The sequence below is a fragment of the Cervus elaphus genome, chromosome 28, assembly GCF_910594005.1.
Source record: "Cervus elaphus chromosome 28, mCerEla1.1, whole genome shotgun sequence".
Taxonomy (NCBI): domain Eukaryota; kingdom Metazoa; phylum Chordata; class Mammalia; order Artiodactyla; family Cervidae; genus Cervus; species Cervus elaphus.
In genome coordinates this window covers 21,713,249-21,730,560 of record NC_057842.1, presented here as the reverse complement: position 1 = coordinate 21,730,560, position 17,312 = coordinate 21,713,249, and the positions used below count along the sequence as shown (strand labels likewise).

The 17,312-nt window shown below is 34.8% G+C and overlaps 1 protein-coding gene across 2 annotated transcripts in view; it reads left to right on the top strand.

Annotated features, from left to right (window-relative positions):
- Positions 1–17,312, top strand: part of LOC122685184 (pleckstrin homology domain interacting protein) — a 120,820-nt gene that overhangs the window by 70,346 nt on the left and 33,162 nt on the right. For both annotated transcript variants that reach the window (XM_043889748.1, XM_043889747.1), the window contains exons 20-24: positions 1,934–2,051; positions 7,176–7,316; positions 9,849–9,925; positions 12,589–12,820; positions 16,361–16,480. In XM_043889748.1, the coding sequence (XP_043745683.1) occupies positions 1,934–2,051; positions 7,176–7,316; positions 9,849–9,925; positions 12,589–12,820; positions 16,361–16,480 (688 nt within the window). The remainder of the gene's footprint in view (positions 1–1,933; positions 2,052–7,175; positions 7,317–9,848; positions 9,926–12,588; positions 12,821–16,360; positions 16,481–17,312) is intronic.

Sequence of the window (17,312 nt, the reverse complement as noted above, 5' to 3'; positions counted from 1 at the left end):
AGTAACACCCATCATTTTAAAAAAAGATCTGACTGATTGAAAAATAACTCAGAAAAATAAAATAGGAAATCACAATATTACTTCTATTATTGATACAGCTGTGAAGAACCATAACTTTTATCTCCATGAATGTTTGCTTCCTTATATTGAACTTCAATACAGGTAGCACTGGGCCACGGTATTTCTCTCCATGTGAGGCAGTGGTTTGCCTCTTTAAAATGCAGAACAGAATGTATACATTACAAACAGGCATAGAACTGGGCCATTCTAAAATGGATTTTCCTTCTAGAGCATGCCAGTGAAATTGGTTCACTCTTCCTACCCAGCAATGCATGTAAAACAGTGCAGCCCCTCTGGAACAGTTTGGCATATTCATAGAAACCTAGACTATCACAAGATCTATTGATTGCACTCTTGGGAACTTACCCCCAAAGAAATTAAACTTATTTTAACCCAAAAACCTCTACACAAACGTATAGCAGCTTTATTCGTAATAGCCAAAACCTAGGAATACTCTAGATGTCATTCAATGATTGTATAATCAAACAAACTACAGTATATCCACACCATAGAATACGACTTTATTAAACAGAAACAACCTATTGATACACATCTTGATTGAATCTTGAGGGCTTTATGCTGAGAATGTATTATTCCATTTAGGGACTATTCTTGACATGTCAAAAGTATAGAGATAGAGAACAGACTAGTGGTTGCTAGACCTTGTGGGGAGGAGGGGCTGAGGAGAGAAGAGTAAGGTGGATGTGATGATTAACAGGGCACACAAGAGATCTTTGTGGTAATGAAAATGTTCTGTATCTTGACTGGGGCAATGGATATAGAAACCTACACGTGTGATAAACTTGGATAGAACTAAATACACACATACACACATGAGTAGAATAAAACTGGGTGATTCTGAATATCAGTGGGTTGTGTTCAATATCCAGATCCAGATTATAATTTTGTACTTTAATTTTAGAAGATACCTTTGGAGGGCACTGGGTAGAGGATATAAGGAACCTCTCTGTATTATTTCTTAGAACTGTGTGTAAATCTACAATTATCTCAATAAAAAGTTTTAATTAAAAAAAAACAAAATTAAATCCAAGGCTTTTCTTTTCACAAGATTTAAGTTCATTCATTTCCATTCAGAATTCCAACCAACTGCATTAGAGGTTCTGCAGTTAAGTATAAAATAACAGCATTAATTCACCTTAGTAATAAAATATCAACATTATAGGGCACTTCCAAGTTTGAATATTAACTTCCTTCCAACTGTGTTAACTCCAGAGAAAAATTATAATTCAGAGATTAAATACCCTTGTAGTTCAGAAACTTTGAAGTTTTAAGGAATTACAATTCTAAAACAATTCTCTTGTCCTTGTGAGTTCAGGTTCTATGAAATTAAACTTCACAGTTAATGTTCCCCAAAACTTCTGTTCCTCAAATTCAGCTTGACACTTGGATAGAGTTGAAGTTTTCTCCGTGACTGAGGCCTGACCTTGCTTTCACTGGAGAGAATGCGGTTCTTTCAGGGCGTTGGGAGTTAGTAGTAGATCTCCCTGTGTTTGTTTGAAGATTCCAACTATCTCTGTGACACACTAAGATCACAGCATAAACCCAACACTGTTATAATTAAATTCTGTTTTTAATGTTTGACAATGTTCCTAGATGCTAAAACTATATTTGCCAAAGACCATAGCAGAAATGGTAGTAGCAAGTTCAAGTGGACAGTGTTTGTTTCCTACTGAGAAGACATCCAGTCATTTAATACTAAATGTCTAGAACTCACAGCCTCTGAATTGAAGCTCATAAATCTTTATCACATGCCTCATCTGAAAAGAAAACATTGATGCCTGACATTTCCTTTGGGGAGAAATCGATTACAGAAATTATAGATTAGGATATGTGGTTTTGAATTCTCTTTCAGTAGGCAAGAAGAATGGAGAACTGCAAAGGGAGAAGAAGAAATAAAGACTTACAGGTCAGAAGAGAAAAGAAAACACTTGGCAGTTCCAAAAGAGAATAAAATGCCTGCTGTCTCAAAGGTAAAGAGTGATCACTTTGATGTTTAGCATTTGCTTCATTAATGTAATGACCATTAAAGGCGGTTTTGTAATTAAAGTTGTGAACATTATAGACAGGCTATTTAACTAATGAAATAAAGTTAACATAGTTAATTCTCAGTTATCTTTAGATTATCTTTGAATCTTCATACATGTCATACTTTCTAGTGTACATTTGTCTCAAATTCCAATTGTAATATACCTATTAAATCAAACCCTTATACCTTAACCCTAAGCAAAATCTTTGTTTAGTTTTGCTTTTGATGGCATGCTCTAAAACAGTGTTTTGGTTTAAATTTTTGTCTTTTTTTTTTTACTGTTTTGCACCAATTTGTTATTGCAGATAATCAAGTTAGCTATGTTGCTATAAATAATAGTTTTCATTTTCTCCATTAAGAGAGGTAAATTGTCCCTCCTAGTTTGCCCTATTGATTTTTCTGTCATCCTACTCTGGAAAAAATTTTCAGTCCAGTGGATTTCAGTTGGTTATGCCCTAATCTGAGAGAGAAGAGAGATGGACTTAACTGCTGGAGTGTCAAAGGATGACTGGTCTCTTGACCCAGCGTTGTACTCCATCCTCTTATCTGAGCTCCTCAGATGTTCTGAAGTAGTCTCCTTTATTATAACTTTCTCTTCTCTTTTATAACCCTTCACAGAACTCAAGTAGTCCTTTGCCACTTTATGTTTCCCTGTAGGTAAGGGTATCCTACTTTGGCAACAGTAGGACCCCACCCTGCTGCAATTTCTGTTAGTATAATTTTGAAATATTCTTTTCTTTTTTAAGTTTTTTTGTTGGTTGTGGTGGTGGTGGTTTTCATGGTGTCTGGAAAGCATACCTATTTTTAGTTTCCTTTCTTCTGACTCCAAGGATGTGGACATGAACTCGAATAATGATTGTGAGCTATTGCTACCACTTTTATGGAAAGGATATGGTAATATCTATACAATTGAAAGGATGTGCTTATCTTTTAATAGTGGTTCTTCAAAGACTTTTTTAGAAAGGAAAGGATTGATGTGAATGTATGTATGTTTGTGTGCATGCAGATATTTATTGTCTCTGGTGGCAAACACTGAAATAATTTTAGTGTCTGTTGGTAGAAGAAAGGTAGGATGTCATGACATATATACATGGAATATTATACGGTGTTTTTTTTTTTAAAGAAGTTAGAGTTCACTCCATTGCTGTGGAGAAATACTCATGATGTATTTGTTTAGTGAAAAAAAGCAAGTGTAACAATAATATTTATAACATGACCTCATTTTTGTTTTTCAAATTTTATGAGAAAGGAGAAAGGATTGAAACCACTTACCATGAGACTAATAACATTGATAATCACAGATGTACAAATTGTGAGATGCTACCTTACACCTCAGAGCTGTATTAATTTCTTCCCTCTAATAATAGAGGGTACTGACTGTGTAGGGGAGTTGTACAAGTTAATGCAGAAAAACTGTTTAGAAAACAGTTAGAAAGTTGATTTTGACAATAAGTTTGGTCCCCAAATGAGAATGTCTTAAATTTATTTTTCTTAAATACTTATTTCCCTTTAGGGAAATGTATTTCTCTCTGATATAAAAGCCTTGGTAGGTGGTCAAGGTCTGATGTGATGTCCTCTGTGTTGGACACTGAAGCTCTTTAAATTTTTCTGATGTTTCTTTGTGTGTGAATTTGACCTCTGACCTCATGCCTCAAGATAGCAGCATTTTCATGTAAGGCTTCAGGAGGGAAGGCGATTTCATTAAGGAAGGTGCAGAAGGTGCATGTGCTCTCCTGATGAAGGTTTTTGGAACTTGTTCTGCAGCACTGTACCAGATAGCCATTGGCCACAATTTAGTCACATGAAAATCTGACAATGAAAATTTCATTTTCTGTGCAAGAGGAAGGAAACAGATGTTGGTTGACAGCCGGCTTTTTCTTCTGCATTAGATATAAGTAATGTTCTTTGACTTGGAATTTATCCTAAAGAAATAAGAATTGTGGCTAAAACTTTACAAAATGAAACAAAAAGCATTTTTAATGAAGTAGTTTTAAGTAGGTAAATAATATTTATGTTAAATGAAAGAAGCAAGATCCGTTACATTTTTAACCATAAGTTACTGAAAGCATATGAGATATAGTTGAGCATCATTTCCTTTTTTTTTATAGCTTTTACATATTTTCACAGAACTACAGATCCTTCAGTAATTCTTTTAGAGAGAATCTGCGTGGAGTAAATTTTGAATGCTAGTATGAGAAGGTGTGTTTAATTTCACTTGGCTTTTACAAGTAACAGCCCCAGCGTGAGTAGAGCTACAGTGCTGGAAAGACGTGAGGAGACTGGTTGTGGGGGGAGCTGCAGAGGGGGGCGGGTGGCAGGACAGGGGTGCTTGGACTCGGGTTTGCAGCATCACAAGTCCCGAGGTACACACCCATCCCTCATGCATATTTACAGACGCTTTCTTAGAAGAGAGAGCAAGACTTGGATATTATTTTTTCTTTTTCCTTCCCTTCAAAAGTGGCACCCAACACACTTGTGAAACCAAAGTCAATCATATTCAGGTACTCAAAATAGCGTATTATTCTGAGAGTGAGAAGAGAGGATGTTGGAAGCATGATATAGCAACAAGCTGTTTTGGGGAGTGTTCTGTTGGAGAAATTAGGATGAAACCTGTTGTCCTTGAAATGGAGAATTCAGTGGATGAGTTTAATAGAAGAGTATAAAACACTGAAAAATGAGTTAGCTGGAATATGAAGAACTCTTCCAGAATGTATCAACAAGGGATAAAATAATGGACAGAATGAGGGAAATGTGAGAACCATGTATATATGTTTTTTGTAAATGGTGTGTGTATACACACATACATACACACTAGAAGTACGTAGTAAAAAAGCTTTATTTAGTAAGAGTCTTCGAAGAAGAGAATGACATACAGAGGGAGCAAAGAGTTGAAAAAAATAATGAACCAAAATTTTCTAGAATTAATTTCTGAGCGAATGCATAGTATGCCAACTAAAATAAAGAAAACATAATGTAAAATCTAAAGATATAAAACCTCGGTTAAGCACATTATAGTGAGATTTGAAAACATCTAAAAGGAAATATCCTGAAAATTTCTGGAGAGAACAGGAGAATTACCTTAAAATAACCATGAACTTAACTAATGTTAGTTTTTGTTTGCTGTTAAAATGGGTTCCACTGAGCACCCTACGGCGAGAAGAGTTAAGAAGATATTAAGGAATTGATTTACATTAAGAAAATTGTCTGCAACCCCAACACAGTAGTGTTTATGCCAGTTTCTTATTGGAATGGAGACAACATGCTGGAGCCAAGTGCTAATAACATGTCTTGGTTCAGGGGTTGGAAAGTCACCTGTAATGATGGTGATAGCAATGGAACAAGGAAGCTGAAAGCTCTGATGGCATCCTACCACCAACTTGTCTGACTGACGAGCCCTTGGTGCCTGCCCCTCCAGGTAGTACTGGACCTGTCCCTGTGGGCAAGTCACAGACTGGGGTTCTCAAATGTGGCATGTGGTCACCTTTGCTCCAGTTGTCATTACAACTCAAGTGAAAAAAAAGGTCTGTTGAAGTGCACTTAAAGCCTTGAGTGAAGCTTTTCTGAGGACAGTGTAGACATAAGTGTCAAGAACGTGTCTGTCAGAGATGCTTGCCATGGCGTTGTTGCTCCTGAGAGCAAAAATAACCCATCGATGGAAGCAACTGGCTTTGCAGCCGAAGTGATTATCCTGAGCCAACCAAGCCAAGTCAGCTGTGCACCTGTTCTGGACTGTCCACAGCTAACATAGCTTGGAGGATTGCTGACTTGAAGATGATGATGGTCACTGTTCTTGGAAGAAGCTTCTGAAAAATAGCCCCAAATTCTTGAAAGGTGTTGATGCTGCCTGCCACTTTTGGTAAGGTTCCGGGCAAGCCACCTGTGTGTTAAAAACTCCCCTGAGTGTCCTCTGGGTTGTTTTGCTATTTGTGAATGAGACAGAGACTTACTATGGTGTCATCAAAGCAGTGGACAAGAAGGCAGCTAGAGCTGGCAAGGTCACAGTGTGTGCCCAGAAAGCTCAGAAGGCTAACTGAAGGTCATCGCCTATACCTGGCACCCCCGTCTTCATCAGTGGTGGAAGAACTGTCTCAGGACTGTTTTGTCTCGATCAGTCATTTAGCAAAGACCAATTAATGATAGCAATGATAACAAAACCTTGAAGGAAAGGAGAATGTTTTGTGGACCATCTGTTTTTCAACTGTGTGGCAATTTTAAATTACTAGTTTTTAAAGCAGTACTTTTTAATGGAAACAACTTGACTAGAAATCTGTCACAGAATTTTGAGAGCCTTATAAAACAATGAGAAGAGCGAGGGGGAAAAAAGTGAGAATATAATTACAGGTTCAAAGGAGTGAGGATATAAATAAGAGTTTCAAAACTATTTTCTGTTAGCACTTTGAAGATAATGTTCCTTTTTTATTGTATGATATATTGCATGATGTATATATAAGTCTGACGTCAGTCTTTTTGGAGGTAATTTTTAGTATTTTCCATTTATTTTTTATGTTCTTTAATTGGGTTTCTTTTTCAGGTGTAAATTCTTGAGTTTTTTCATGTCTATAACTGTGTTGGACTTTCATTTATTTTGATTATTCTTAGTTGTTTTCTCTGCTGCAGAAGACTTTCCCCACATTTGCTTCCCACATTTGCCTGCAGCAGGAGAGAGCGAGCCAGTTACCTTGGTATCCAAGCCTCGTAGTGACCAGTTAGCTTTGTGATCACTGTTTTGTTTCCTAGTTTGCCTCTGCCTGTCACCTATGCCTCACAGTCTGAGGTCCTCTTTGCTTTATCTATTTTATAGCTTTGATGTGGATACAAGAGAGTTCAATATTAGAGTTAGTCTATTTTTATGAATCCTTAATCAAAAAAAGGTTTTTATAACCTATCAATCAGCAAGTGAATTTCAACCAATCACTAACCTGTGTTTTAGCTTAATGTTAAAATACTTGAGCTGGTATTATAGTCTACTTCTGTGAGAATCTTAAACATGAATGAGAAAAAAAATGTAACTCTTAAAAAGCATTTTCTTTAAGCATACTGTAAATAAATTGAATTTACTTTTTTCCAGAATCATGCTCATGAACATTTCCTGGATCTTGGAGAATCCAAAAAGCAGCAGGCAAATCAACATAATTACCGCACGAGATCTGCATTAGAGGAGACTCCTAGACCTTCAGAAGAAGTAGAAAATGGCACAAGTTCTTCAGATGTGAGAGCTCAGCACATTCATAAATTTGTTTTCATTTTGACTTGTTTTTTTAAATATAACCTGTATTCTTTGCATCCATTGATACATTTGTAGATGTAGCTCAAACATGATATGTCTGGGTCTTAAAATGACAGTGATAGCTGAAGACCATAGTGTGTGTTCAAGGCATGGCGTTCAAAACCTCAGGTCCACAAAACAAGTGCATCCATTATGAGGACTCTGAAGTTCAAGATGTTTAGATTACACATTTACTTAACTATTAAATGGTAGAGTACCAGGTTCCTTTTACTCCAAAACCAAGCTTTTTAATACCATAAAGCTCTACTCTGTATAATACAACTGATGAATAGACAGTCAACAGTTTTGGTTACTTTATAATCTCTGTACCAATTTATAGCTTTCTCAATGTAAATTTTAAAATACTCCTTATGTATATGTATTTTCATAAATATCATTGTTCCCACAAAACTATATATTCTTTCAGCAAAGGCAGTCCATTTGCCTTTACAAATCAAGCTTGCTTAGACGTACAACTGTCTTTCTTCTCCTGCCCCACTCTGCTTATTACCCTTCACTCACAGTTAAGTCAGCGACTGATCTGAAATGTTGACAGCTATACATTTTTGAAGTCATCTTATGTTTTGCAGTGGCAGGCATGCATGGGGATTCTCCACATATATTGTCTATGGACAGGGTTATATTAGCTCAAACTGAGAGTATTCTAACCATAATTTAAAAGTCTCTGCTGGCTTTAGGTCCTAGTTTCAGTTCAGTTCAGTTCAGTCACTCAGTCGAGTCCGACTCTTTGCGACCCCATGAATTGGAGCACGCCAGGCCTCCCTGTCCATTACCAACTCCCAGAGTCTACTCAAACTCATGTCCATAGCCAGAACAAAATGATATGTTTAATCTGGCAAAAAGAGAAAACACGCTCTTTATATAAACTTGACATTCAGCAACTTAGATATACCACAAAACATAAAATCTGTGTGTGCTAGTTGTTTGCATTATAAAGTATTTCTTTATTTTTGAAAGATTAATAGTATTCTCTTAAATAAAAGTTTCTATAAAATTTTTAAAATACGAATCAACTAAAACTGTATTTCCAGGTACAACTGTTGCATAAGAAAATTACAAATTCTTTATTTGTCTTCAAAATTAATTTGTTTATACCTTAAGTTTGTAGAGGAGAATAGTGAGAACAGAATATCACCTCTGGCACAATATATCATTTAAAAATGAAACAATTTTGGGTTTTTTGATTCAAATATTTTGTAATTACGTATAGTACTTTTTTGTATTTAGAATATAGAAATATGTTTCTGTCCTCCCTCTTTAAAGAAGTAATATACTAAAGGTGGGAATAATCAGATAATTTGTCTAGTTTCTTTTCAGTTAGTGAGCAGAGATTGTTTGCTGAATAAAATTTGCTATTAGATTTTGATCTTTACATATTTGCTTGATTTTCAAAGCTCTGTGGAAGTTATGCAATTACATTCTTCATTTTTAAGACATGATAATGGGAAATTTTTTCTCCCCAAAATGTAATATTTGATTAGTAAAAGAATATGTTTCATTATCCTCATGAAAAATTATCTGAATACGTCCAGCAATTAATAACACTGAACCGTTCTTGTTAGAGTGGGCTTAAGCTTTGAAGTAAAATGACCTGAGTGCAAAATAGGCTTTGTTGCTTATTAATTGTGCTGCCTTGGATAAATTTCTTAGCCTGTTGAAGTTTTGGTTTCTTTTCTTTAAAAATCTATTTCCCTGGAATCAGTATTATACTTGCTGGTTAATAGAGAACCACAGATTTCAATATGTTAAAATAATGAGATAATTTTTTTAAATGGTAGGATAGTGTAAATAGAATAAAATAATGAAATATATTTCAGAAATCACTTATAACTGGGGGAAAAAATCTGTTTCCTCTCACCAGTCATTGTTTTGTCTAGATTAAATGGGATGATATATAGAGTGCTTAGAACAGTTTCTGACCTATAGTAAAATCTTAATTAATATAAATTGCTATTTTTATTGAAGCAAGATTTTGTGACCACAAAACAATTTTTATAAAGAAAATGGCTTCACAGGTAGCCTGTGTTGACCAGTGAATATTTGCTAAGGAGAAACAGTGTTCGGGTAGTTTTTAATCTTCCTTATGTGTATAAAATAATACTTGAATTGGAATATGCTTTTTTATATGATAAAGCTATTTTAATAATAATTGTAATAAATAAAACCTAAAAGTTTGTAAATTTAAGTTTACAATCTAGAAGTTATGTTTGAGGCTTTAAAAAGTTAATCCATCCAAGAGATTGCCCTGAAACATTATTAATAAGTATTTATCTGTGTATACTTTTGTATAAAAACAGGAGACTTGTATTTTACAACTAATTTAAATCAGATTTTAATAAGATATCCTAATATGATTCATACTACTAGATATCACTGATATTTTCTATTAATATAATCATATAGGATGTTATTCTGTAAAGCTACACAATGAAATATGTATTCACTATCTCTTAGGAAGGTGAAGTTGTTGCTGTCAGTGGTGGAACATCTGAAGAAGAAGAGAGAGCTTGGCACAGTGATGGCAGTTCTAGGTAATTTAGTGGATTGTTTTTTCCCCACAAGTAATATAAATTCTTTAGAAAGGTAAAGATTCTTTTCTACCAGAAACATAGTTCAGAGTCCCTTTGGGTTTAAAATTGTAGCTAGGTCTACAAAATGATGCTTTTAACTTTTTTCCTCAGTTGATATTTTATCTTCTGAATGCTGTTACTATTTGTAATTCTGAACCACAAACTAGTTTCTTTACTGGTTTTGAGAAATACTTAAGCATTAAATTATGAAAGTAATGAGATTTTGTAGAATTAACTATCTTTTATAGTGGAATTTGTTAAATGCTAGTAGTATTTTCTTCTGGCAGTGAGAATAAGCTTTCCCTTTTTCCTGTTTTTCCCATCCCATTTGATCATGTAAGCAAGGATTCCTTCAGCCTCATTAACTGGTGATTCATATTGTTACAGAGCTTAATGGCCTTGTCTGACATTGTGAGGTCTTAGTAGCAAGGAGGAATAGAGCCTTTGGGAATGGTAATTATGTTTAGCCCTTGATACTTATTCCTTGACAGCGTTAGTTCTTAAAATTCCAAAGAAACCAGGAAGCTATGTATAAAAATTCTTCACCTCTTATTACCACAGACATTCCTGTTTCCACAGTAGTTGCTCCCAGTAATGATATGCAAGTGTTCATCATTATGTCTGGTAGTTTCCTATTTTTAAAATAAGACAGCAGAAGAAAAAGCCACTTTCTCTTGGTTTAGCAGTGGAAATAGAGTATAGTTACACCTTGGAATACCTCAGGTTTTACTCCAGATCACCACAATGTATATTGCAGTAAAGCAAGTCACATGAATTTTTGTTTTCCTAGTGCGTGTAAAAATTACATTTTCACTGTACAGTGAGGTGTGCAGTAGCATTATCTCTGAAAAAAAGTTCAACATTTAAAAAAATGCTATTGGGAAAGTGGCACCAATAGACTTGCTTGATGCCAGGTTGCCACAAACCTTGAATTTGTAAAGAAGAAAAACCACAGTATCTGCTAAGCACAATAAAATAAGTTATGTTTGTATCTCATACCATGCAACAGCATAGAGGTTCTTGTTTTGAAAAAACAGTGTTCACTTCAGCTGTTGGAGAAACTATTGTAAGGAACATGGGCCTCTGGGATTTGTCGTTCTGTGCTGGCAGCAGCAGATTTTCTGTAAGAGCTGAGTGTCCCATGGAATAGCAACAGTGAGCAGTTTGGCAAATGCCATTTACAGTGGCCACGGCTGAGGTCCGTGTAAATAAACGCTCCTGAGTTCCGTATGGCCGGTTGGATAGCTGTTTGCCCTGCAGATATATTCCCAAATATCCAGAAGAGTTTCTGAAAATGTTTTTTATGTAAGTTTAAAATTTTAACTTTTAAGATGAAGTCATGAAAATCATACTAGAAAACACCTTAATTACTTGACTTTTATCTGCAATGATTATTCTTAGGGCGATAACAGATAAATTGCCCATAAAAAAAGACACTTGAGCCAGAGGGACGAGGTAGTAGAATAAAACTCCAGAAAAATATGACTTCATTCTTGTCAGTGATATTTTTAGAGAAGTGAGAATATACATCAGTAAGTCTAGGCAACCTGATAATTGATTTTAACATAGTACAATTTAGATTCCATTAAGGCAATTATATTTATAAAACTAAAAAGTCAAGTAATTAAATATTCTCGTGTTCTAAAACTAAAGCAGAAGACAACTTAGTTGGATTCTTTATTTTGCAGCGTCAGTTTAGTAAAGCTTAGATCTGTTAGTTTCCAGTGAGATACAACCAATGGCACACATGATTGATAGTGATACATAAGATACTAAGGCCTACATTTTTCTGAATCTTACTATGCTTTGAAGCATAATATACACCTCGAGTGTATGTAGATGCTTAGTAAAGTTTGCAGGCACGATCTTCCCACTGGATAGAATACTTCTGACCCTGCCAGGTCGATATCTAGCTACTAAGACGCCACTGGTGCTCTACCATGGGAGTTCGCATGTCAGGAGTGCCCACCTGCCCTCAACAAGGGAATCCTTAAGCTTCTTCTCAACGTTGATGCCTCCTATACTATCTAGAGCTCTCTGTTGGTACTAGAATTGAGGAAATTGACCATCTCTCCTTACCTTTGTGACCCCACAATATTTTGAACACAGGTAGCACTCAAATCTATATTTTTGTTAAAATTATAAATGGTATTTAAATTTGTTGTTTAATCAGAACTACTTTAATTAGGCCTCATTTATCCTAAAAAGTTTTGGAGATATTTAAGTAAGTTAACCCTGCAGACTTCTAAGAAGCTATTTAGAAGATGAGTTTAAAGCTAGGAAGTATTTTTATATAATTTAGTGTGTACTATTCTGTCATTGTCTGTTAGTCATTCAGTCGTGTCTGACTCTTTGCGACCCCCTGGACAGTAGTTCACCAGGCTCCTCTGTCCAGGAATTCTCCAGGCAAGAATACTGGAGTGGGTTGTCATTTCCTCCTCTAGGGGATCTTCCCAACCCAGGGATCGAACCTGGGTCTCCTGCATTGCAGGCAGATTCTTTACCATCTGAGCCACCAGGGAAGCCCATTACTTTTTATTATGATCGTTCCTTACATGTGCATACAGCAAAGTCTTAACGTATGTCTTGTTCTGTATATTTTTTAAATCCCTCTTTCCTTTTAGTGACTACTCCAGTGATTATTCTGACTGGACAGCGGATGCCGGAATTAATCTGCAACCACCAAAGAAAATTCCTAAGCATAAAACCAAGAAAGCAGAAAGCAGTTCAGATGAAGAAGAAGAATCTGAGAAACAGAAGCAAAAACAGATTAAAAAGGAAAGGAAAAAAGTAAATGAAGAAAAGGATGGACCAGTATCACCAAAGAAAAAGAAGCCCAAAGAAAGAAAACAAAAGGTTGAGTTATATACTTAAATATGTATTATATATACATGTTCTTATATATATAATCATATATATAAATGATATACATATTTTATATATATATCTTTTCTGTGAAAACAAACTATACATTTTAAAAGTGCAGTGGATAAACATAAAGATTGTTCAGGTATACCAGTTAAATAGTAATAGAAAAAACATGGAGTTACACAGTAGTGAAATAAAGCATATAGAGATCTGTTTAGTTTTCCTCAATTTTTAAAATGTTTAAAGTGTGAGAGTATTTACTTGTAGAATTAGCATATTGTTATAATATTGAGCATTTAATCTGATGAGCAGAATTTTCTTGAGACTCCAGGAAAATTTGTTTATTTATGTAAAATAAATAATGCTACAAAGCATATTTTATTAGCCTTTAATTGCCTTTGTCTTTGAACCATCCTTACAAACTATCACTGCTGAAAATACTACTGTGGTAACAAGCCTTCATTAATTTGCAGAGCCTGTGAGCCATCACTAGTCCTTAGGGCAGTAGTATTGGTTTGATAAGTATATCTTTAGTCTGTGGATAATTTGAGACAGATCAAAGAAAAGGGATAAATGTTATGGGAATAAGATGTTAGTTCTTATGGGGTCGGAATATTTTAAAAACAAGAACTGTTTTAACTTTTGCTCTAAAGGAAGTGAAATACAAGGACATATTGTCTATTGCCCAAAAGACTGTAAGTTGGAAGCACATTTGGTGAAACAAACGGAAAGTTTTTTTAAAAACCACTGCCATTTTTAGAGTTAAATGGAAGATGTTATCTGTAGAATTAAATACTAGGGAGACTATAGGATGTTTATCTTTAGAGAGCTTTGAAAAATTTCAAGACTACATCTGTCTTAAATGTTTATTTTATCTGCATCAGTTGAGCTTTGTTTGTTTCGGTTATGTAATTATGGATTATGGATTACTCTGCCTTTGTCTAGGGACTATTTACCAGCGAGAATGCCACACTTTACCACAGTATTCCTCCTCTTCTTTGTCTGTGATGGTAAATGTTGGCTGACCCATTATTTTACATGATAGACAGAAAAGCTGATTTAGCCATGTATCTGGCAAATGAAGTAAAGATTTTTTTTTCCATCTCAAGATAGTTTTGGAAACTTTGGGAGGTTTGCAGTGTTACGTCCCATAATTCTTTTGTCGTAAGAATGCAGTTTACTTCACCTGCTCCCCTTTTATTTGATAATTATCCATAAACTAATACCTCAGGCTGCTTCTTACATGCCACATTTGGACCCATTGTTACTATTTGGCATATTTTAATTTCACTCTTTTGCTTAAAGTATTACCCCAGGGTCTGTTTGCCACTAATTTGTTTGGTACCTGTTTTAAATAGTTTAAGGTTAGGGTATTACAGGTCACTGCCTGTAATTTGGCTTTTGTTTACATGGCTTGTTTTCAGCCTATCACTGAATCTGACAACAGACAGAATTGCTCTTATTCTTTAGTCATCTTACCTCAGGTAAACACAGTAACATTTCCTTTCTTCTGCATAGAGTTGTAAAGCTGAAAAATAACTGAGACATCATTAGTTGATGTTTATTGCATCTATGAAAAAGTAAAATATCTTCCATATGGTTAATTGTTTGAATCAAAAAAAAAAAAACCTTGTTAGGCACATGCTTATTAAAATAGAATTCTCCTGAGATACAGTACAGTTATCCCAGATAGTATCTGACATATATCCCTATGTTGTTGGGGAGCTCTGGAAATCAGAGCAATGGGTTTTCATCTAGTGCCTGCAGTACAGTCAATAAAAAGAAGTGTGAGACATAGTACTTACTCCAAAAACAATGTGTGACCACTGTTTTTTGAATCCCCTCCCCCCAAAATAGGAGAAATATCACATGATATAATGCATTTAATTAGCAAAGTAATTTTATAGATAATAACTCAGAAACCAAAGGGAGACATCTTAGAGTTTCAGATAAGCCTTCCAGAAGAAATCAGATTTTAGGTCGGCCTAGAAGAGTTGCCATGGATAGAAAGAAAATAGATTAATTACCTTTATCTCCAAAATTAAATCTCAGTTTATGAGGCTGGAAATTTAGAGAACTATCGATGTGTTTTATCCCATAAATGACTATCAGTACTGACAGAAATCTAACCAAAACTTCAGGAATCCCCAAGAATTGAGTAAGATTTGTTATCATAATGATTCTTGGCTATGCCATAGTCCTACAGTTATAAATATGGTTACATCTATTTAATATCCAATTTACCTGGCTTCAGGTAAGAGCTGTTAGCTGTCCCACTCTGGGAAGAAATACTTGAGTAGTATAGCTAGTAGTTTATATTGAGGCTGGAGTTAGTAATTTTTAGCCTTTTCCTGCCTTTTTCATTTTACCTAGGTCAAAGGAAGCCTTTTTCAAATACTTTAACTGAACACCTCATTATATATAAGACTGATACATCTGTGGATATCAGTACATGGGATGGATTCATCTCATGGATAGTAAATGCCAGAGTCCTTTATCCCTCTGTTCTTCTCCACAGACTGCTCCTAATGTGTTAACAGAGAAACACAAAGGTGGTTAATAGGAAGAAGAGTTGGTAGGAAAATGGATACTGAGTAACAGCTAAAGGAACATGCTGCAAGTAGTACTCTCTGATATCCCATTGTGACCATGTTTCTTTTTATGAACTTTCATTAACTCACAGTGATAACTACCTTACAACTTCCCTTTTCTTTAGCAAACAAGAGAATAAAATTTGGAAGTCTTAGTTTACAAACACTGAACCAAAACATTTTTAATCAGCTGCGTGATGTTTCTCTACTTACATATGTTAGGTTTCAGCTCTTAGAAAACCTGTTTTTCCAAGTCTAAGGTAACAGTTTCCAGCCTATCATGGCCACTTGTAGGTGACCAGAAAATTTAAACTTTTCTTAAAGGCCTATTCAGAAAGTTAAGAAGTGAGAGACCTGGCTTGAGAGCATTCTGTTTGAAAAAAAAGGTTTTTTAGAAGCATATGTATGAAATGGCTACTTTAACAGGGCTAGGGAATATTCTTGGGCTATATGCAAGTATAATGTCCAGCCCATAAAAGTTAGCCTTCTGTATCCTGGCACTGCTCAGCTCATATAAGAATATCTTTCTTACTTCTTAGCAACATGCTATGACTAGGGTTTTTTTTAAAGAAAAACCTTGAATATGTATTGATTTGTTACATGGTATGTTTATGAAACTGAGAGAATGTTTAGAGGAAAAGCAACTACACAGAGCTTCTGTTTTGTTTATGGGAATATCTCATCACCTATTTTTGTTTTGAATATTGTCTGAGGAGCTTTGGTTGATGTAGTACTTTTTTATGGAGTGAGTTGGTGAGATTGAATGTAACTATTTTGCCACTACTGCCATCTTCCCAGAATAAGGTTTTTTAATAGTTAAAGAACATACATTTTGGTACAAAGATCCCTTCCCCCTTTTGTGTTTTTAACTACCTGGGCAGACTGATAGATGAATGCTTTCCTGATAACATTATTTGATACTGTTTTACACTTTTAGAGATTGGCTGTGGGAGAACTAACGGAAAATGGGTTGACGTTGGAAGAATGGTTACCTTCAACATGGATTACAGACACTCTTCCCCGAAGATGTCCATTTGTGCCACAGATGGGTGATGAGGTATTTTTTAATTTCTAAAAAATATCCTTTGTTTCATTCAAATAACTTTAAATACTTTTTATAGCTCTTGAAACAGATTTCTAGAGAATTGTAGCAGTTTTATGAAGTATCTCTGTTTACCTTTTGTAACTCTGTATGGAAAAAAGGAAAATTAAGAGGAAAGCTTTAATGGTAATGTTTTCATGGCTACTATAAAAATTGCAATAGCAAATTAAATATTGTAAGAGAATAGAGGTTTATTGGCATTTTAAAAACTGGTATGTATTTTTTAATAAGAGGATGTTGTGGCCAAGTTTTCTTTTTCCTAAAATAAAATATATGGTAAAGGAAAAGCAAAATTCAGCATTTGTTTAGTTTTAATTGAAGGATAATTTTGTGTTTTATTTTTATTTCATAGAAGTATTTTATCAATGTTTAAATAACTATAATGTTCATAATATGTTTCTTAGATCTTTAAAAAATGTTATCTTCCAATTATTTAATTTTTTAAGAAAATATGATTAGTCTTCATTTTGGACTATGTTTTTGTGAATTTGAAATGAAAATATAAGCTACTAGATAAAACTTTTCCACTCAGGAGTACGTCTCCTTGTTTTTTCTATAAATGTTAAGAGGCAGGATTATCTGGTATTCAATAGGTTCACAGTTAAAAAGTTAGGATAAACTTGGATAGCATTTTTTAACAAGCCCAGCTGTTTTAGTTGCGGGAAGAACAGTTGGTATCAGAGTGCTATATTCACATACCAGTTCTAGTGGTAGTCAGGAGTCACTTGTATTTGACCTCCATAAATGAGAGTAAATACATGCCTTGCTGTCTTCATAAGGATAAAAT